The sequence below is a fragment of the Panthera tigris genome, chromosome E2 (genome assembly GCF_018350195.1).
Source record: "Panthera tigris isolate Pti1 chromosome E2, P.tigris_Pti1_mat1.1, whole genome shotgun sequence".
Taxonomy (NCBI): domain Eukaryota; kingdom Metazoa; phylum Chordata; class Mammalia; order Carnivora; family Felidae; genus Panthera; species Panthera tigris.
The window spans coordinates 42,566,778-42,586,200 of record NC_056674.1 but is presented as its reverse complement, the minus strand read 5'-3'; the positions used below and the strand labels follow the sequence as shown (position 1 = coordinate 42,586,200).

The 19,423-nt window shown below is 55.5% G+C and overlaps 2 protein-coding genes across 4 annotated transcripts; one reads left to right on the top strand and one right to left on the bottom strand.

Annotated features, from left to right (window-relative positions):
* The first annotated feature begins 670 nt into the window (after nucleotides 1–670).
* FHOD1 (formin homology 2 domain containing 1) lies at nucleotides 671–17,080 on the top strand. Of its 2 annotated transcripts, XM_007090277.3 has the most exons (22): nucleotides 671–977; nucleotides 8,956–9,062; nucleotides 9,447–9,511; nucleotides 9,809–9,876; nucleotides 9,950–10,055; nucleotides 10,132–10,226; nucleotides 10,523–10,634; nucleotides 10,725–10,819; nucleotides 10,929–11,072; nucleotides 11,158–11,303; nucleotides 11,386–11,622; nucleotides 13,113–13,228; nucleotides 13,313–13,917; nucleotides 14,258–14,413; nucleotides 14,653–14,835; nucleotides 14,922–15,041; nucleotides 15,119–15,280; nucleotides 15,691–15,881; nucleotides 15,972–16,164; nucleotides 16,246–16,408; nucleotides 16,484–16,684; nucleotides 16,758–17,080. In XM_007090277.3, exons 1-22 carry the CDS (start codon nucleotides 777–779, stop codon nucleotides 16,838–16,840), a joined length of 3,549 nt encoding a protein of 1,182 aa, XP_007090339.2. In that variant the 5' UTR covers nucleotides 671–776; the 3' UTR covers nucleotides 16,841–17,080. The 2 variants fall into 2 exon arrangements, with proteins under 2 accessions (XP_007090339.2, XP_042824397.1); XM_042968463.1 differs by lacking the exons at nucleotides 671–977; nucleotides 9,809–9,876 and having other exon boundaries at nucleotides 8,970–9,062.
* Nucleotides 17,081–17,193: 113 nt separating this feature from the next.
* On the bottom strand, nucleotides 17,194–19,417 carry TMEM208 (transmembrane protein 208). Of its 2 annotated transcripts, none has more exons than XM_015541178.2 (6): nucleotides 19,266–19,417; nucleotides 18,538–18,633; nucleotides 18,013–18,072; nucleotides 17,798–17,934; nucleotides 17,548–17,650; nucleotides 17,194–17,448 (listed from the first exon to the last, which is right to left on the bottom strand). In XM_015541178.2, the coding sequence occupies exons 1-6, from the start codon at nucleotides 19,269–19,271 to the stop codon at nucleotides 17,311–17,313; spliced, it is 540 nt and encodes a 179-aa protein (XP_015396664.1). In that variant the 5' UTR covers nucleotides 19,272–19,417; the 3' UTR covers nucleotides 17,194–17,310. The 2 variants fall into 2 exon arrangements, with proteins under 2 accessions (XP_015396664.1, XP_007090334.1); XM_007090272.3 differs by having other exon boundaries at nucleotides 17,548–17,632; nucleotides 19,266–19,404.
* Between the last annotated feature and the right edge of the window lie 6 nt (nucleotides 19,418–19,423).

Here is a 19,423-nt window from a genome sequence, read left to right as displayed (position 1 = left end):
CCCCAAACCTGAGGAGGCATTCGGCTAATCTCGCCCCAAACTGAGGAGGACCGACTCCATTTTTCATTCAAGCTGAGAAGCAACCACCCCACTTCTTCGCCCAAACTGAGGAAAAATATGTTCTACCTCCCCACTCAAACTGAGTCATCACATCATTTTCCCAGAGCTGAGGGGCATCTTCTTACCCCAACTAAAGGGAAATCATCCCACCTCTTCCTTCATACTGAGTGGAATGTATTTTCACCTCTTGCTCCAAACTTAAAGGGACCCATCTGCATGCTTTCCCCAAATGATGTAATCCCATCCACTTCATCCCTCAAACTGAAGGAATCGGGGCCATCTCATCCCTAAACCCAGGGAGACCTGGCTGGCCACTATCTGAAGAAATATCCGCGCCACCTGCCCGAAGAATTCCTTGACCAGAGCGCAGCCTCATCGCCCCCAAGCCCAAAGAAAGCCTCCCTGACATGGGTGCGCTCTTGAAGGCGGGGCGCGAGCTTGGGTTTTCCCGCCGGCCGAGCCAGTGAACTAACGGAATCACGATCGCGCCCTCTGACTGGCTGGCGACAAGCCTCGCCTCCAGCAGTGGTAGCTCCCCACTGCGTGTTCAGGGACTACTCTTAGCTCCACCTCCTTCCTCGGCCCCGCCTCCGTCTGGCTCCTCCCCTCAGCAGCGTCCGGTCCGGCCGGGCCCAGACAGCCGAGCTAGTGGAGTAGACGCCGCGGCGTAGCCGGGATCCTCCCGGAGGCGCGCGGCGCGAGCCCCTGACAGAACCATGGCGGGCGAGGAAGACCGCGGAGATGGGGACCCGGTATCAGCGGTGACCGTGCGGGTGCAGTACTTGGAGGACACCGACCCCTTCGCATGTGCCAACTTCCCGGAGCCGCGCCGAGCCCCCACCTGTAGCCTGGACGGGGCGCTGCCCCTGAGTACGCAGATACCCGCGCTGCATCGCCTGTTGGCGGCGCCGCTGAAGGTGAGGGGGCCCAAAGAAAGGTTGGGGGCGATCAAAGGTTCATGGTCGGCGCCATGAAAGCCTTTGGGAGGTACCCCTCGGGGAGAGGCGGGAGTGGGTGCGTTCCTGCGGGAAAGTCTTGGGCTGGGGACCTACGGTCCAAGCTGCCTCGCTTTCGCGGGACGCCTCTCAAGTTGAGGGAAGTTCAAGAAGGGAGGTGGGAGCTTGTTGTCTGCGCCACTTTGGCTGCCCCCTCAAAGTGAGGCCCATCTGGGGAGGTGTTTGGGGTCCATTCGCTGCCTGTCTGCTTGGGTAACCGATCTGGATAAGGTGACGGTAGATGTTTGGGTGGTAGCGGACAAGGAGTTCGGAGCTGGGGAAGGACCAGCTTCCACCTGCTTCAGGTGAGGTGGGGCGGGACCAGGAGGAGGGGCGGACCGGGGCGGGCCACTGGGGGTGGCAAAAGCTTGGAGCGGTTTCTGTTGGCTGGATTGGGTCCTGCCCCATAGAGCGTTGCCCCTGTAGGTGGGGGCCTGGGTAGGGAGTGAGAGTAGAAGAGAGACTTCACGGGGTGAGGGGAGTCCCCGGGAAGCGACCTGGCCCGGGACACGCAGAGAGCCAGTGGCTGCACTGGTGGAAAAGCCCTTTGAGTCACGGCCCCCACCATCCCGTACTCCAGCCTCCACCAGCCCACGGCTAGAAGGGTGGGGGCGAGCCCGGCTAATTTTAAACCGCCGGCCTGCCCTAGTTTGCCTGCGTACCAGAGCCGACTAGTGCACAGTGCTGGGAGAGGCCCTTTTCCAGATGGTTGGCCCTACCTCCCCTCCGGCTCCCTGAGCTCAGTCCCCCGCAGGCAGCCCTTTCCGGCGCTCTGGGTTTCCGGGCCAGGACTCTGGGAGGTGCGCTACCACCCCCCAGGGTTCCCCGCGGCCAGTCCTCACCGAGTGGCGAGAAAAAGGAGAGGGAGTTGGTGGGGGTGCCCTCCCTTGCTCTCAGCCTTAGCTGGGGGGCGAATTGCGCAAACTTGCCCCCTGGGCCCGGGGTCTCCCCTGGAATGTGCCCTGGGCGCTGGGCCCCCAGCCTGCATTCCTCGCTCTGCAGGCCCGCCCCGCCTCTGAGCGCGGGCGGGAGAGTTGGTGAGATTATTGGCCCCGGAGAGCGGCCCGTGTCCGGGCAGAGCCCGAGCTTCAAGGCCACGGCTTGAAGGTTGCAGCACACTGCCCACTTTAGAATTTTGATGCAACCCTTTTTGTGCCGCCCTGTTCAAAGGGGGAAACTGAGGTGCGCCTGGAAGAAGCACATCCAGCCCGAGGCCACTTTCAATTCAGGATAGGCACTGGAGAGAGAGGGCTGCTAAACTGAGGCCAGATTCCTGCCTTCAGGCTCATGAAACTCTTGGTGCTGAAATAAGCCTGGAGCATTACAGAGAACATAGTATTCCTTCTACTGCCACTCTAGGACAGGACTTAGCCCTAACACGCCTCTTCCCAATTAGGGGCAGATTTAGGAGGACAGGGACAGGAAGAAACCACCCCTTGCTTCTTCCTCTCATTTAGGGATCCATCTCCCTACTGCACCAGGTGTTCTGCCCTCTGTTCTGTGCTCCCTAGCTAAGGACACCACTGAGCTCAGATTGAGAATGTGTTAAGTACCCCTCAGCTCAGACATTCCTGGGCTCCTCACTTTTAGGATATCCCACTTGGTGTACCTGAGGACACAGGCAGGATATGCTGGTGGGCACACTGGGTTACTACTGTGCCTGTAGCCAGGACTCCCTGGGGCTGGCAGTTCTGCCAGGAATGGTCAGATACACTGTGATGTGTTCATCCCAAATATAAACTGTGACCACAGCCCCAGAATAGAAGGCTGAAGGAAGAAGGGCTGAGAATAGGGTAGGGGGAGGAACATCAGAGAGCTGAGAGGGGGAGCAGGGCTCCTCCTTGCAGGAAATGTCAACAGCTGGTTCCTCCCCGAGTCCTATAAGGGTGTGCCCCAGGGGCACAGACACGACTCAAGCCTGCCTAGATAGCCCTATAGAGAGGAAAGGTGGCCTAGAAACCCAGGCATTCCCATTCTAGGCTGAGAGCAGAAATAAGAGGGAGGGGGTCTCTACTTAATGCTTTATCCTCTGTACATTTGTCTAGTAGGGGAACAGGACACAGCCAAGTGGACATCTACCCTCCCATTCTGGGCACTGACCGTCATCCCTGCAGACCCTGGGAAAGCACAAAGGCCCAGCCCACTTTCTCTCTGGGGCTCCACCCCATGCACCCCATTGGGCTGGGCCCAGCCACTAGAGTTCCCCTGGGGGCTTCCTTTTTAAACTGTTTAGAGCTTTCAGGTCTGAGAAGGCCTTGCTCATTTCCTCCTAGTCTAGGAGGAAGCTCCTAGCCACAGCCTCTGACTCATCTCCTGGCCTTGGGAAGGGGGCCGGTGGAAGGGGGTAGAGAGGGTCCTGGCAATGCCTTGGGCCATGCCTGGTGTCCCCAGGGGAATTTAGAAGTATCTGTCTTCCCTCTGTTTCAAGCCTCTCCCAGTCCAGGGACTTGCTCTAGCCCAGAGGAGACCTGGCCCTCTGGCCCTGCATTTTATCTCTTTACCCAGAGTTCTGCTACCTTTTGCTCTTCTGGGCAATGCCTCAGGAGCCCCTCTCGGACACCTATAAACCCTGACACATCTGAGATAGCACTGACTTCTCCGTGGACTCTGGGCAGAGAGACCCAAATGCTGCTCGGTCCCTGATGCAAAGGCCAGAGGAGCCCCCTACTTCTAGCAGCAGGGATAACCCTAGAAAACTTTCTGTCACCAGTAACTCTGTTTCCCCAGCTGTGGCTAAACATTAGAGAAGGACAGGAGTGGCACTGTCCTGGAATGTTTCCTGACCTTGCACCGTCCCTACTCCAGCCTCAGTTTACCCCTCAGAAGCAGTTGTTGCAAGGGGGCTAAAGTGTGAACCTGACCTGCTTGGACAGGGACCAACTGGAGGGGTCCCAGAGGATTCTTAAGGGTAAGATGAGGTGCTCTGGTGATGAATTGAGCCATTTATTCTCCTGATATGGAGGTCTTTGGGGGATACTAGAAGATTGGGATGTGGGCATGGATCATGGCCTTCTTCCAGCTTTTCCTGGGACCCCCATGTCCAATTTACTGGTCATTCTGGGGTAGGGAGCCTGGGCTGCAGCCTGGTGAGCAACCTCAGGACTTAGATCCTTGCAGATTTAGGCACTATTACCTTGGTGTGTATGATGTGTGTGTGTTCACTGGTGTTCCTTTGCTTGCTACAAATTTGAGGACCAGTTTGGGGTATTTGCAGAGTCCAGAAAGCTGAGGGGTGGTCTTTAGCCCTTGACAACACTAGAGGCTCCAACCCTCCCTCCACCTCCCCTCCAGGGTTTCCTGGAGCACTTCCAAAGTCCATCCATTCAAGATCTAGCCTCAGTTAGCCCTGGTTCCAATCCTGGTTGTGCAGCCTAGGGCATATTCACTGAGGTTCTGAGCTTTGGTTTCCTCACCTGTAAAAGGATTATCAGGAGAAGGGGGCTTGGCTGGCTCAGTTGGAAGAGCATGTGACTCTTGATCTCAGGGTCATGAATTGGAGCCCCATGGTGAGTGCAGAGATTACTTAAGTAAATAAAAGTTAAAAAAAAAAAATTGTCTGGGACACCTGGATTGCTTAGTCAGTTAAGCATCCAACTCTTTTTTTTTTTTCCTAAGTGTTTATTTATTTTTGAGAGAAAGAGACACACACACAGAGACAGAGCATGAGCAGGGGAGGGACAGAGAGAGAGGGAGACACAGTTGGAAGCAGGCTCCAGGCTCTGAGCTAGCTCAGAGCCTGACATGGGTCTTAAATTCACAAATCATGAGATCATGACCTGAGCTGAAGTCGATGCTTACCCGACTGAGCCACCCAGGTGCCCCAGGCATCTGCCTCTTGATTTGGCTCAGGTCATGATCTCACAATTCCTGATCTAGCCCTGTGTCAGGCTCTGTGCTGACAGTGGAGCCTACTTAGGATTCTCCCTCTCCTCTCTGCCACTCCCTTGCGTGTGCCTGTGCTCACACATGTGCACACGTGCACTCCCTCTCTCTCAAAATAAATAAATAAACATTAAAAAAAGGATTATCAGGAGATTCAAACAACTAGGCAAGCTGGTATGTGACACAGAGGAGGCATAACTAATATGGATTTCCCTCCTCAAGGCCCATCCATAGTGTCTCATCTAGGAAGTCATGGTCTAATTGGAAACCCAAGATAACAGGAGAAGGAGGGTTGTTAGAGCACAGGGTCTCTCTCGTGTTTAAAATTTATTTATTTATTTATTTCGTTAGTTATTATTTAAGCGATCTCTATACCCAACATGGGGCGCAAATCATGACCCTGAAATCTAGAGTTCCTCCGATTGAGCCAGCCAGGTGCCCCAAGGGTCTTGTGTTTATAGGAAAGCAGAAGAAAAAAGCAACAAAATCATTTCCTAAAATAGGAGTCCTTCAGCATATAATTCTGCCCTCTTCTCCATCTTCTTTCCCTGCCCCTGGCGTGGCCATTCTTGCCTGATTTGCAGTTATGAAAAATACTGGGGAGTAGACACCATGGTCTCCTCAGTTTGGCCCTGCATTTAAAATCATATGTAACAAGTTGGTTTCGGCTGCCAGAAAAGCTTGAGCCCAGAGAACCAAGAAAAAGTGGGCTGGATGCTGAAGGGAGGGTCTGAGCCTGGGAAGAATGGAGAGGACTCCACTCTAAGACACAGAGAAGCATGAAAGACAAGAGCCAGGAGGGAGTCAAGGATATGAGCCCACGCTGGCCCTGTGCTGACCCTAAGTGCTGTCAGCAGGGACCAGTGTTCAGGCTTACTCTGGCCTGGCCCAGCCCCATGGTGTGAGAAACAAGCACCAGAGGTTTGGCTCTCAGAAGGGTGACCCGAGGAAGGGGGCAGGGGTGTGAGGGACAAGCACCATCCAGCTGACAGGAAGTCTCTGTTCTTTGCTATCCTAGCCTATCACCCCCCATCTCTACCCAGGACAGGCAACTAGGTTAGGGGAGAGGGGCACCAACCTGGAGGCTCTGGGCTGGCTGTTACCTCTGGACTTCTTCCTAGAAATGGGGCCCTGGAAGAATAAGACAAAATGGCTAGGGAGGCCACTGCTGCCACCATGGAGGGAAAGGGTTTAAATCTGCTCATCTGAGGAGGCTGGGTGATAGAGCACTTGGCCTTCAGGACTCTACCCCAAATAGATGCAAGTATCCTGGAAGGAGAGGGCCATTCTCTGCTTACTTGGGATTATAGCATGTAAATAGCATGTAAGTGTGCTTGCAGGAGGGGAAGACATCCTGCTTGATCCGAGCTTTCTGTACGTGTGCTTCTTGGGCTTGTGCTCCTCCAGAGCGTGTATGTACACACACACACACACACACACACACACACACACACACACACACCAGATCGTAAACCTGGGTGTGGAAGTACATACCAGGTATAATATAATCACCCTCCAGTGTTTACCTTTATGGCACTCTGCCCCTCTCCTTTCTTAGCACTCATGGCAGTTGTGCTTCTATATTTATTTGTGGTCTTTTTTAATTTTTTTATTTTTTTAAACGTTTATTTATTTTTGAGACAGAGAGAGACAGAGCATGAACGGGGGAGGGTCAGAGAGAGAGGAAGACACAGAATCCGAAGCAGGCTCCAGGCTCTGAGCTGTCAGCACAGAGCCCGACGCGGGGCTCGAACTCACAGACCACGAGATCATGACCTGAGCCAAAGTCGGACGCTTAACCGACTGAGCCACCCAGGCGCCCCTGTGGTCTTTTTCTTTTTTTTAATGTTTATTTATTTATTTTGAGAGAGATAGCACAAGCATGGGGAAGGGACAGAGAGAGGGGGAGAGAGAGAATCCCAAGTAGGCTTCCCACTGTCAGTGCAGAGCCTGATGGGGGCTCAATCCCACAAACCATGAGATCATGACCTGAGCTGAAATCAAATTGGACACTTAACCAACTGAGCCACCCAGGCAGCCACTTGTGGCCTTTTTCTGAGGTAAGGCTGCTGGCCCTCCCCAGCTGGGCTCCCCACTATGTCTTTAGCACCTAAAAACAGCCGGGTTCACGAATGTTTGCATGAATGAGCTATTCCATATATGTGTGATTTGGGGGATCCCTGAAGGGGTTTGTTTCTCTGGGGCTGTGCCAGGCTGTGTGGATATGTTTCTCTAGGGTCCTAGAATCCTCTAGTCCAAGGTAGAAGGAGATGCAGCTATGCCTGGATGGGGGTGGAGTGGGTAGGCTGCTGAGTCACCATGTGGGAAGAGGGATCAGGAGGAATGTGGGGCTGCCCTCAGCTGAGCTGGCCCAAGATAAAGTACCCCAGGCCTGGGGCCTTGCCACCCCATCTCAGGCCTGTTCCCACTAGGCCCTGGAGAAGATGACTCTGCTCTCAGGGAGGGGAGAGAGGCCAGGCCCGCCCAAGGCGCCCAAGGGAGGGCAGGCAGCCAGGCAGGAAGTGGGACAGAGAACAGGCTAGAGTGTTTGTCCTATGTCCCATGTCCCAGGCAAGGCGGGGGTGGGGGGAGTGGGGGAAGGAGAGGGGGTGTCACCCAAGGGCCTCACAGGCTGAACTGCCAGGAAGGAGCTAGGTCAGTCTCTCAGACATGAGCAGAGTATAAAGCAGAAACGGGTAGGGGTAGGAGCTGGGCTCCCTTTCTCCCAGGGGACCAACAGCAGCTGTAAGTCCTTGGACTGGGCCCAGAGCAGGGCAGTGCTGACAGAACAGTGGGACAGATGTTGGGACTGACTTTCCCAGTAAGATGGAAACCAGAAAATACTCTGCTTCTCCAGAGGTGGGCTCTCCCTGGGCCATAGCAACCCAAGGAGCAGGGCCACTCAATATAAGGGGACTTTGCTGAGCCCTGCATACTGGCTCTGTGCTATGGGGGAAGTGTCTGGGAGAGGCACAGTGCTGCCCTCAGACTCTCGGGAGTCACTTCTCTACAGGTACTTCTCAAGAGGCCAAGTGTCATGCCTGGTGGTAGTAGAGGGGAGCCGGGCAGGGGGCATGATAGAGATACTTGGGAAGCACACACACGGATAGAATGTGTGCCTCGTACAATGCAGGTTTCAGGGACCTGCTATAGACTGATAGAGTCAGACCCTAAAACCTAGTTTTTAACAGGCCCCTTGGAGGCCTCTGAGGTCTAGCTCACTTGGGGCAGGGCAAAGACCCTGAGGCCTGAAGGGACTGATAGCCTATGGATTACTCACTGTTCCTCGCTGTCTCAATTCAGGGAGACACACATACCACACACACACACACACACACACACACACACACACACACACACACACTCCTTCCAGCTGGGTTTGCACCAATATTCTTAACACTTTCTCCCTGGGCTTGAATGCTTTGTGGATAGAGCTTATCACCCCCAGGGCTGTGAACTTCGTTGAAGGCAGGAACTTCGTCCCATATTCTATTCCCTTTCCTTATTCATGTTCATGAGCTCAACATGTTTAGTGAGCACTTACTGTGAGCCATAGGGCTGTGCTAGGCTCTGCAGATATAGCATGGGGCAAGACAGACATGCTGCCTGAACCCAGAGATCTCATGGTTAGTGGGGAAGGAGACTAGTGTCTAGGATATTATAATGCTGTATGGAAGGCCTCACACATGGGGTGGAACAGGTTGCATAGCACTGGCTACAGGAGTTCAGGAAAGTGTTCCAAAAAAGCATTACCTAATCTGAAACATGCAGAATGGTAGGTGTTAGCCAGAAGACACAGCACATTCAAAGGGCAAGAAAGCCTGGCATCTGAGGTAGATGGGCTTCGTGCACGGTAGGCCCATGAGAAATGACTGCTGAAAGAATGCATGGCTGCAGCATACACCCTGTGGTATGCCGCTCTGCTGGCTCTCTGAGTGGAAGTAGAAGGTCATGGGGTCTCCATACATATCTCTACCACCCCTTTCCCAGCCCTGACAACTATTCCCTTTGCCCCCAGCTGGAGGACTGTGCTCTACAAGTGTCTCCCTCTGGATACTACCTGGACCCTGAGCTTTCTCTGGAAGAGCAGCGGGAGATGCTGGAGGGCTTCTATGAAGAGATCAGGTCAGAGCGCATGGGACCAGGAAGGCAAGGCTGACCCCTACCCTTGCCTCCACCAGGGGCTGACTCAGGTGTCAGCAGCCAAGACACCTGATCTCTAGCCTAGGCTGAGGGTCACCTCCTGCCATGCCACCCCACATGACTGTGCCAGGGGAATCCCTGGCCAGTGTTACCTGATGCCTGGGATGGGGGGGGGGGGGGGGAGGAGGCGGGATGTGTGTGATCTCCCACATACCTGAGATACCTATGTTTGCACAAACCCTCCTGTTGAGGAGGAGGGAGTTGGGCCAGGAGTGGCATGTGGGGTGGTGTTTAGCTGCCTTGGTGTGGGGGGCAGGGACCCTGAGGAATGGCCTGAAAACTGCTGACTAGGCTGCTTAATTCCAGCAAAGGGCGAAAGCCTACACTTATCCTGCGTACTCAACTCTCCGTGAGGGTCAATGCCATCTTGGGTGAGTGTATGAGGACATTAGTGTCCAAGAATGCCCCTCCCCAGCGCTGCTGGCTCAGTTTCTTTCAGGCCTGTGCTGGACAGTGGACAAAGCACATGGGAGACAGGATGTGTGGCCCCTTCCCACTCCTATCCTGACCTCTCCTTTCAGGGCCAGGGCTGATGCTGCAACTAAACCGGATTGGGGGTTGCCCAGAGTCAGGGAGTGGAGGAGGAGGTAGGGGGCTCAGGCACTAGAATATTCTTTGGTGGGGGGTTGTGTCCCCTTGAGGTTTCCATGCCCACCTACCCCTTGCAGAAAAGTTGTATGGCTCCAGTGGCCCTGAGCTCCGCCGTTCCCTCTTCTCACTAAAGCAGATCTTCCAGGTGAGGCCCAGAAGTGGGCTGGGGGTGGGTGTCCAGCCTGAGCCCTGCTTAAATTTCCCCATGGTGCCCCCAGGAGGACAAGGACCTGGTGCCTGAATTTGTACACTCAGAGGGGCTGAGTTGCCTGATCCGTGTGGGTGCTGCTGCCGACCACAACTACCAGACCTACATCCTCCGAGGTAAGTCCAACTCCTCCCCCATGACCCCTGCCTTCAGTGACCCCTTACTGACCTCTTCTTGTCTCTGTGTCCCCAGCACTAGGCCAGCTGATGCTTTTTGTGGATGGGATGCTAGGGGTGGTGGCCCACAGTGAGACTGTACAGTGGCTGTACACACTGTGTGCCAGCATGGTAAGTGGCCCTCCACACAGCCATGCACCCTTTTCCCACTGCCTCTCTCTGGACCTCAGTCTCCTATTCTGCAAAGTGGGCTGGAATTGAATGAGTCTGAGGCTCGTCTAAGTCTAGAACGTACTCCAACACCTGGTTCTGGGGCCAGGGTCTTTCTGCCTAGACTCTCCTCTTTGAGTCCAGCCCCAGAAGCCCTTACCCCTCCCCACCAGGAGCTGATACAAGCCCCACTCATATGTGGTGACCCCTCCCCCTAGTCCCAAGCCCCACTCATATGTGGTGACCCCTCCCCCTAGTCCCGCTTGGTGGTGAAGACAGCCCTGAAGCTGCTGCTGGTGTTTGTGGAATACTCTGAGAACAATGCACCGCTGCTTATCCATGCTGTCAGTTCTGTGGCCAGCTCTACAGGTGAGAGACTGTTCCTCCTCCCCCCTCAACCCCCACTCAGAGCCCTCTCTCCTACCTGTCCCCGCATGACTGCTCCCCTTTCTGTGTCAGGCTCTCTTCCTTGGGCCAATCTGGTGTCCATCCTGGAGGAGAAGAATGGCGCTGACCCTGAGTTGTTGGTGTACACAGTCACCCTCATCAACAAGGTGGGTATGGCCGAATAGGGGGGAACCAGGTGCCAATTCTGGGCCCCTTAGGCTCCTGACTTCCAGTCTCCATCAGCCTTAGCCTTGCCCTCCCATCCCCACCCTCTAGACACTGGCAGCACTCCCAGACCAGGACACCTTCTATGATGTGACAGATGCACTGGAGCAGCAAGGCATGGAGGCCCTGGTCCAGCGCCATTTGGGCACCTCGGGTACTGATGTGGACCTGCGCACACAGCTGGTGCTCTATGAGGTGGGCTGGGTCACCTGGGCACAACTGGCGGGGAAGAAGGAGGTGCAGTTCGCCAGCGGCTCACATCTGGGTCTACCTCCACTAGAATGCCCTGCGGTTGGAGGATGGAGACATCGATGAAGCCGCTGCAGGTGGAAGGCGGGAACGCAGAAAGCCCTCTTCAGAGGAGGGCAAGAGGAGCCGCCGATCTCTAGAAGGCGGGAGCTGCCCTTTGCGCTCCACCGAGCCTGGGTAAGATAGAACTTGCCCTAGCACTTGGGGAGGGGTGGATCTGCCTGCCGAGGCCTTGTCTGTTGATAAGCCCCGCCTCCAGCCCCACAGGCCCTGTCTCTAGCCGCGCAGGCCCCGCCTCGCAGACAGGCCCCACCTCCAGCCCCTCAGACCTGGCCTCAACGGTAATCTCCACCTACTCCACTGGCCCTGCCCTGTCGACAAGCCTGAACTCCAGCCTCGTGGGCCCTGCTTCTGGCCTCCTTACTTCGGTGAACCTCTTTCCTGCCATCTCTGTGGGGCCATCAGCCGACAGCTCCAGCGAGAGGAGCATCTATAAGTAAGTAGGAAGATAGTGGAGGCCTCCCCTAGAGTCCTCTCTCCAGCTGTCCCTCCACTGAGCCCCTCCACAGGCCCTCCGCCTCCTCTACCCAAACTCCTCTGCCCAAACGCATGCTTTCTCTTTCTTTCCAGACTTCACCAAACTGCTCCTGTTTGGTAAGTGACTGCTGGGGAGTGGGGTTCAGCCCTGACTGGACCTCTTACTCCTCCTGCTTGTCTCCTCATCTCTTTCTGGCATTCTGCCTGTCTTTGCCCTTTGTCATCTATCTCCTTGCCCCCCTTCTTTATTTCTCTGTCACTGTCTCTTGACTCTCTTGTTCTTTGTCTCTTACTATGCCCTGTCCTGCTTCATGTCAGTCTCTCCCCTCCATTTCCAGTTTCTTCATGTCCTGTCACCCCCACCCCTCCTCTTTCCACTGGGGCTGGGAAGGAATCCCTGATATTACTGCCCAGCTGTGTGTGGGTACAAGCAACTGGGCTTTGGAGTGGAGCAGGCACCATAATTACCATCTCTTCCTCTCGTCCCCCTACCCAGGGCCCCTGAGAGCCCACCTGTCTCTCAGTCCCCTACTGAGCAGGCAGTGCTGGAGTAAGTACAGAGGCCAGCCTGCCAGGCCTGCCATTTGCTCAGGGCTTCAGCATTGCTTCCCCCAGCGGGGGTTCCATGTGCCTCATGCAGCCAGAGCTGGGGGACTCTCAGGCCCATCCTCTCCCATACATAGCCCTCCTTTGTTACCCAAGGACCAAGCACTGGGAAGCAGTTCACTGGGGTCATAGTGTTCAATAGTGACACCTTAACAAGCTTCAACCAGAAATGAAGACACGGACTCCCAATCTGGAGCCCATTCTTCCATGTCCTCAGCCCAGGAATAGGGAAGGGGGCTAGGATCTAGGGTGATGTGTGGTATAGGGGTGGAGGAGCAACCTAGGGCTGAGGGAAGAAGGGCAGGGACTGAAGGCCAACAAAGGCTAGAGGGGCTCAAAAATAGACACTGGATCACATTCATTATTCCAACATAAATTGAATGCCTGTTGTGGTAGCTCAGTCAGTAAAGCATGGGACTCTTGAGCTGAATGCTTGCTTCCCAGGCCCTTTTCTAGACATGGGTCATAGCTCTCAGAAGCTACCAGACATGGGACAGCCTGGTGTGCCCATTGGAACAGCTATCTCCTTCCCCTGCTCTAAGGGTCTAGAATCAGACAGTGAATGTGAACAGCAGCAAGGTTGCAAGTTGGCTGTTAAGTAGAACTTCTCCCCATATGTTGACCTGGGAATGCTGGGTTGGCAGTGACCCTCCCCAGATGTGGAGGAATGAACAGGGGCTGCCTTGGGAGGGCAAGTCCTGGGTCTGCTCAGCGCATGGACTGTTCTCTGTATGTCTGTGTGTGCCTGCAATTTGGGGTAGTGCCCAGGGGCCCAGCAAGGCATGTACACCACCCTGGGCTGGGATGTGTCAGACACCCTCACTGACAAGTACCTCCCCTCAGAGCCCGGTTCCTGGAGAATGTGGCAGCAGCAGAAACAGAGAAGCAGGCTGCACTGGCCCAGGGCCGAGCAGAGACACTGGCTGAGGCCATGCTTGATGAGGCTGATGGACACCCAGGTGAGTAGGTGGGTGGGCAGAATCCACTCATGTTGCCCTATTGCTCCAGAGGGCGTGACACTGACAGCTGCTTCTCTTCTCTAGATACCCGGGAACTATGGGGCTCCCCAGAACCAGGCCCTGCACCCAGAACACCCCAGAGCCCTGCCCCCCGAAGTCTGCTCCGGGCCCAGCGGAGCCTTGAGCCAGAGCCCAAGGAGCCACTGGCCCCACCAAGCCCCAAGGCTGAGCCCATTCAGGAATTCCCTATCCGTGTACCTAAGCTCTGCATTGGAGACCTGGACTTCTCAGATTTGGGGGAGGATGAAGACGAGGACATGCTGAACATGGAGGCTGGGGAGGCTGGGAAAGGGGTCCCACCCCCACCGCCCCCACTGCCTGTGCTCTCTGGAGGTGGCCCACCTCCTCCACCCCCACCTCCCCCACCCATCAAAGGCTCACTCCCACCACCTCCACCTCCCACCACTCCCCTTCCTCCCTCAGCACCCGATGGTCTAGCCCTCCCCACCAAGAGGAAGACAGTAAAACTCTTCTGGCGGGAGCTAAAGCTGGCTGGGGGTCATGAAGGCTCTGGGAGCCGGTTTGGGCCCTGCCCCACCCTGTGGGCCTCACTGGAACCTGTCTCGGTGGACACAGCCCGGCTGGAACACCTGTTTGAGTCCCGTGCCAAAGATGTGCTGCCTTCCAAGGTAAACCCACCCTCATCTGCAAGGTAACCCCAGCGGAAAGAGGAGGGAATCAGAACTGAAGGGTCTGAACTGCCAGGCACAGCCACTCATTTCCCACATGGGGAAACCAAGGCAAAGAAAGGCATTGAGTCTTGTCTGAGGTTTCTCAACAAGGAATCAGCAGAGTCTAGCCCTAACTAGAATCTAAGCTCATCCCAAGGCCTTACATATCCCAGATCCCTGGTTGTGGGGTGCCCCCACCATCTGGCTATTTAGAGGGGCTATTTAGAGTGCCCTTGTAGATTGTTGCCCCAGCTAGTCCCTTTCCCAGTCTTACACTGCCCTCTTGCCAACTTTAAAGAAAGCTGGTGAGGGCCGCCGGACAATGACCACAGTGCTGGACCCCAAGCGCAGCAACGCTATCAACATTGGCCTAACCACCCTGCCACCTGTGCATGTCATTAAAGCTGCCCTGCTCAACTTTGATGAGTTTGCCGTCAGCAAGGATGGTATTGAGGTAGGGATACCAGCTAAGGGTGTGACAGGGAGGTGGGAGGTCTGGCCTTCTCCTTTGGTCAGTGGGCATTTCCTGTCCCTCCAATGGTGGGCATGGGCTTAGCATTTCTACAGAGCAGTTCCCCAGGCCCTGGGGATACTCCAAATGACCAAATGACCTGGGGATGAGTCAAGACCAACATCTGAGGCCTCAGGCCAGCACTGAGGGGACTTCGTGTGGGGTGGTGGTTGCATCCTCAGAAACTGCTGACTATGATGCCCACGGAAGAGGAGCGGCAGAAGATTGAGGAGGCCCAGCTGGCCAATCCTGACATACCCCTGGGCCCAGCTGAGAATTTCCTGATGACCCTTGCCTCCATTGGGGGCCTGGCCGCACGTCTACAACTCTGGGCCTTCAAGCTGGACTATGACAGCATGGAACGGGTACTTAGGTCATGGCATGTGGCAGGAAGTGGGGCAGGTGAGCACAAGGACCAGGTAGTTTGAGAGTCCCTTGTCTCCCACTCCAGGAAATCGCAGAGCCACTATTTGACCTGAAAGTGGGCATGGAACAGCTGGTACAAAATGCCACCTTCCGCTGTATCCTGGCCACCCTGTTGGCTGTGGGCAACTTCCTCAACGGTTCCCAGGTTAGTGGGAGTGCATGAGGGCTGGGGGCCAGGGCTCTGGAGCCTGCTAGGCCCAGGCTCAAATGGGGTCCTTTCAGAGCAGCGGCTTTGAGCTGAGCTACCTGGAGAAGGTGTCAGAGGTGAAGGACACAGTGCGCCGACAGTCACTGCTGCACCATCTCTGTTCCTTGGTTCTCCAGACCCGGCCTGATTCCTCTGACCTCTACTCAGAAATACCCGCCCTGACTCGCTGTGCCAAGGTTAGCACCAGCCAGAGGCTTGACTACGGCCAGCCACGGCAAAAGGGAGTGCTGCTTTCTGGGGCTGGCTTTTCCTCCATGTTTGGGCTACTGTGCCAGAGTGTGCTCGGCTACAGGTGTTGTGTGGGCTGTATCCTCTGCCAGAAACATTCTTTCCTCTATTGGCCTGGCTACACCTACTGTCTTTGGGTCTTCATTTAGCCACTACTTCCCTCAAGAGAGCTTTTCCATTCCCCATTAGATCAAATGGACTTGTCTCTTCCCTGGATTAGACTGTGAGCTTTTGGAGGGCAGGCGGAGGCTTTTTGGCTCTCTATATCTCTAGGGACCAGACTGGCTAGCCTGACAGAGGCAGCCTCAGGTGGTGCCTGTCTTTGGGGGGACAACATGCATACCCCCTGCCTTTCCAGGTGGACTTTGAGCAGCTGACTGAGAACCTGGGGCAGCTGGAGCGTCGGAGCCGGGCAGCTGAGGAGAGTCTACGGAACTTGGCCAAACACGAGCTGGCCCCAGCCCTGCGTGCCCGCCTCACCCACTTCCTGGCCCAGTGTGGCCGCCGTGTTGCCATGCTGCGGGTAGTACACCGCCGTGTCTGCAACAGGTGGGGACATGGGCAGAGGGCAGGACTGCTATCACCATCCCTCACACCCTAAGCAGGACTCACCATCCCTCCCCACCCCAACCTGCCTAGGTTCCATGCCTTCCTGTTGTACCTGGGGTACACGGCCCAGGCAGCCCGGGAAGTGCGCATCATGCAGTTCTGCCACACGCTGCGTGAGTTTGCACTGGAGTATCGGACTTGCCGGGAACGGGTGCTACAGCAGCAGCAAAAGCGGGCCACGTACCGTGAGCGCAACAAGACACGGGGCCGCATGATCACTGAGGTAGGTACCTTTTCCAGGTTTGGACTGCCACCCCCGTGGTTTCCTTCCCCTGCTCCCAGCTCACCCTTCTCCCCTCTACAGACAGAAAAGTTCTCAGGTGTGGCTGGGGAAGTCCCCAGCAACCCATCTGTCCCAGTGGCCGTGGGCAGTGGGCCAGGGCGGGGTGATGCTGACAGTCATGCCAGCATGAAGAGTCTGCTGACCAGCAAGCCGGAGGACACCACACATGGCCGCCGCAGCAGAGGTGGGACCTATGGCCACTGGGGGCAATGGGCTTTGGGGTCACCTTGTCCTGACTTCTCTATCTGACGTCTCTCAGGAATGGTCCAGAGCACCTCCCCAGTCATGCCTACAGCAATGGGGCCCTCCAATGCACCCCCAGAAGAACCCCCAGTCTCCAATTTACCCAGTGACACTTCAGATGAGATCATGGACCTGCTGGTACAGTCAGTGACCAAGAGCAGTCCTCGTGCCTTAGCTGCTCGGGAGCGCAAGCGGTCCCGTGGCAACCGCAAGTCTTGTGAGTACTCCCCAAATGCCCACTACCCGCCTTAACCGCATCAACCCTCTCTAACCCTGCTCTGTTCCTGCAGTGAGACGGACGTTGAAGAGCGGGCTCGGAGAGGACCTGGTGCAGGCACTGGGACTGAGCAAGGGTCCTGGCCTGGAGGTGTGAAGGTACTGCCTCTAGGACATGGACGGGCCCCAGCCTGCAATGTAAGAGACTAGAGAATGAGGAGGAATCAAAGCAGAATTCTGGGCCTTTTCTCAACCCTAAGGCCACTGTGTGCCCAGTGGACAGTGCCTTGAGCAGTATTAGCTGTGTGTGCCTGTATGCAATTGTGTGTTTGTGTGTGTATATGTACTTGTATGAGCTCCCTGAATGCATGGAGTATAATAAAGTTTTCCTAGCCAATCCAAGACTCTCTTCCTTCTTTGAAGGTACCACACTCAGTCTGTAGCAGGAGGCTAATACCAAACGACTGGCTCTTCCTGTCTCGCCTCATTATCACCCACACAGCCATTAGCCACATTCTGAGCCATTTATTCAACAATCCTATACCTTAGACTGCTTTTGGGCCCTGGACGAGGCCCTCCTTGCTCCTGGCATGGGGGCCGTGCAGCCTGTGGCCACAATGTCAGTGGTTATAACCGCTTCATCTGCCGCCGCTCCTGTCGGCGTTGCCGTTTCTCATTGTGCTCTGGTGCTGGGGTGCCACTGTCTGCTGTGAACCAAGGGCCCAACACATTCACCCACAGAAGGTACAGGGCCCGGCCCGGAGCCTAGGACAGAAAAGTTAACTTGAAGCCTGGTGCAAGAAATGAAAGAATAGAAAGTTTAGATGCCCCATTCACTTCTTGGGAGCCCTACAACCCACGCACCAGAAGCCAGAAGGACCAGATGTAGAGGGAGAAGCAGCTGAGCACTTGCACGATGGCTGTCAGTAGAATCACATCCTTAAGGTGCCTGTGAATAGAAAGGAGGCTGCAAGGGCCAAAAACAGGAGATGGGCCCCAGTTCATCTCCCTTCTACCCTTTCAAGTTGTGGGCAATTGTGGGTCTTGGGCTATCTGGGCCCCAAAACCCCAGCCCTGGGGCCGCTCACCTGGGCTGGCAGCGGGGGACACTCACTCTGCCATGCCCTGTTCCATGTTGAGGTCCATTCCACCATCCATCAGGGCCCCATCCTCAGAAAAGGCTGCCCGTGCCATTGAGCTCATAGAGTGGTAGCTGGCCCCATATACTGCCAGGCTAAAGCCCAGGGCCATCTGCAGAATAAGAATGGTATCAAAGGCCAGCCACTAACCCTACACACTCACCCATTCCCCAGGAAAGGGGACACTTACCCAGGCCCAAAATGAGGCAGATGAGTAGAAGAACACCAAGGTCACAAGACAGTAAATGGCCTGTAAGCAGATACATGGTCAGGCTGGAATCAAAACCTACCCTAAACCACGGGTCTCCCTCGACTCTGACCAAAAGTTAGGCCAGGCTGTGGAAAGAGACAAGTTGTTTCTCATAGGGTTGTGGGGTAAAGGGGTCTGTTTCCCGTGTCCTGAGTACCCCGGCTCCCCTCTGATGTGTCAGTCCAGGAAAGAAGGCCATGTGTATTTGGGATCAGAAGAATGGGCTCAAGTTCATCTGAGACTCAAACCCTCATTTGTTTTTTTTGGTTTTGTTTTGTTTTGACTACTCAGCACTTTCTTTGTGCCAGGGCCCATTCTCCTTTCTTTAATTGTAGTTTTCTTCTGGAAAACTACACATGGCTGTCACATACCACCCCCTCACTCACTCACTCACACACACACACACCCAGAAATGAGGACAATGGGACCTTGGGTGGGCACAGAAGAAAGGAGGAAGGCACTTACATTTGCCCCCAGTATGATCCGCAAATAGAACTTCAGAGTCTCTCTGTTCTCTTCAAATATCTGCTTCTTCCCTCTCGTGCCCACTTTGCCCTTGGGCTGCAGAGGGATGGTAAGATGCTGTCAGAGCCCTCCTCAGCCAGGGTCCTCCTCACCCTGCCCACCACTCTGATTAGCTACAGAATTACTCCTGCACCTAACCCAGATCCCCATGGTGCTCAATCTAGCACAATCCTAGGGATGTACACCCCTCCTCCATTCCATCCTGGTTAGAGCTGACACCATCTGTGCTGCACCCCTTAGCTACGATCACCTCTTGCTCACCCTGGAAAATTCCAACACTAGGCTGGTATGTTCTGGTTCCCCTGGTAAGGTCCAGCTTTGGGCTGACAACCCCTTCATGGGGGACTCCTGAGGGGCGCTTAATGGTGCGCCCTTCCGGCCTTTGCTGGAGTAGTCCAGATCTTGGCTGACGCCCACCCCCTTTCAGGCCCCTAAGATCTCCGGCCAGGTCTGGGACAGCGTGGTACTGACGCTCACTCCCCTCCCGGACCACTTCTCCCATGGTCGTGCGCGGCTCCATTCCTCCCGCTAGCTCTAGTACGGTAGGGCCACCTCACGGCGCCCCCCTCTGGCTGACCCGCTTCCCTTGATGTCCTTCCTCTGTTTTCAGTCTCCCGACCCCGGGAAGGTTCGGCCATTGCGAACCCCGCCCTACCCGCCCTCCTTACCGCCATGGCGCGACGCAAACACCCAGCAAGGAAAACAAGGCAGAGCGACCGAAACCGCGGTCAAAAGGTACCACATCGGCAGCACAGGCACTTCCGGTGCAGACCCAAATCGTCACAACTGTGACGGAAGTGGGGGATCCACTTCCTTCCCAAGACCC

What these genes read in the sequence shown, in the direction of transcription:
- FHOD1 (XM_007090277.3), top strand. Translation starts at nt 777, where the DNA reads ATGGCGGGCGAGGAAGACCGCGGAGATGGGGACCCGGTATCAGCGGTG. An exon ending in TCAGCAAGGATGGTATTGAG is followed by an intron (nt 14,414 to 14,652) that starts GTAGGGATACCA and finishes TTGCATCCTCAG; the next exon opens with AAACTGCTGACTATGATGCC. An exon ending in ACATGGCCGCCGCAGCAGAG is followed by an intron (nt 16,409 to 16,483) that starts GTGGGACCTATG and finishes GACGTCTCTCAG; the next exon opens with GAATGGTCCAGAGCACCTCC.
- TMEM208 (XM_015541178.2), bottom strand. An exon ending in GGATCATACTGGGGGCAAAT is followed by an intron (nt 18,073 to 18,537) that starts GTAAGTGCCTTC and finishes ATCTGCTTACAG; the next exon opens with GCCATTTACTGTCTTGTGAC. An exon ending in ATGGAACAGGGCATGGCAGA is followed by an intron (nt 17,651 to 17,797) that starts GTGAGTGTCCCC and finishes TGGCCCTTGCAG; the next exon opens with CCTCCTTTCTATTCACAGGC.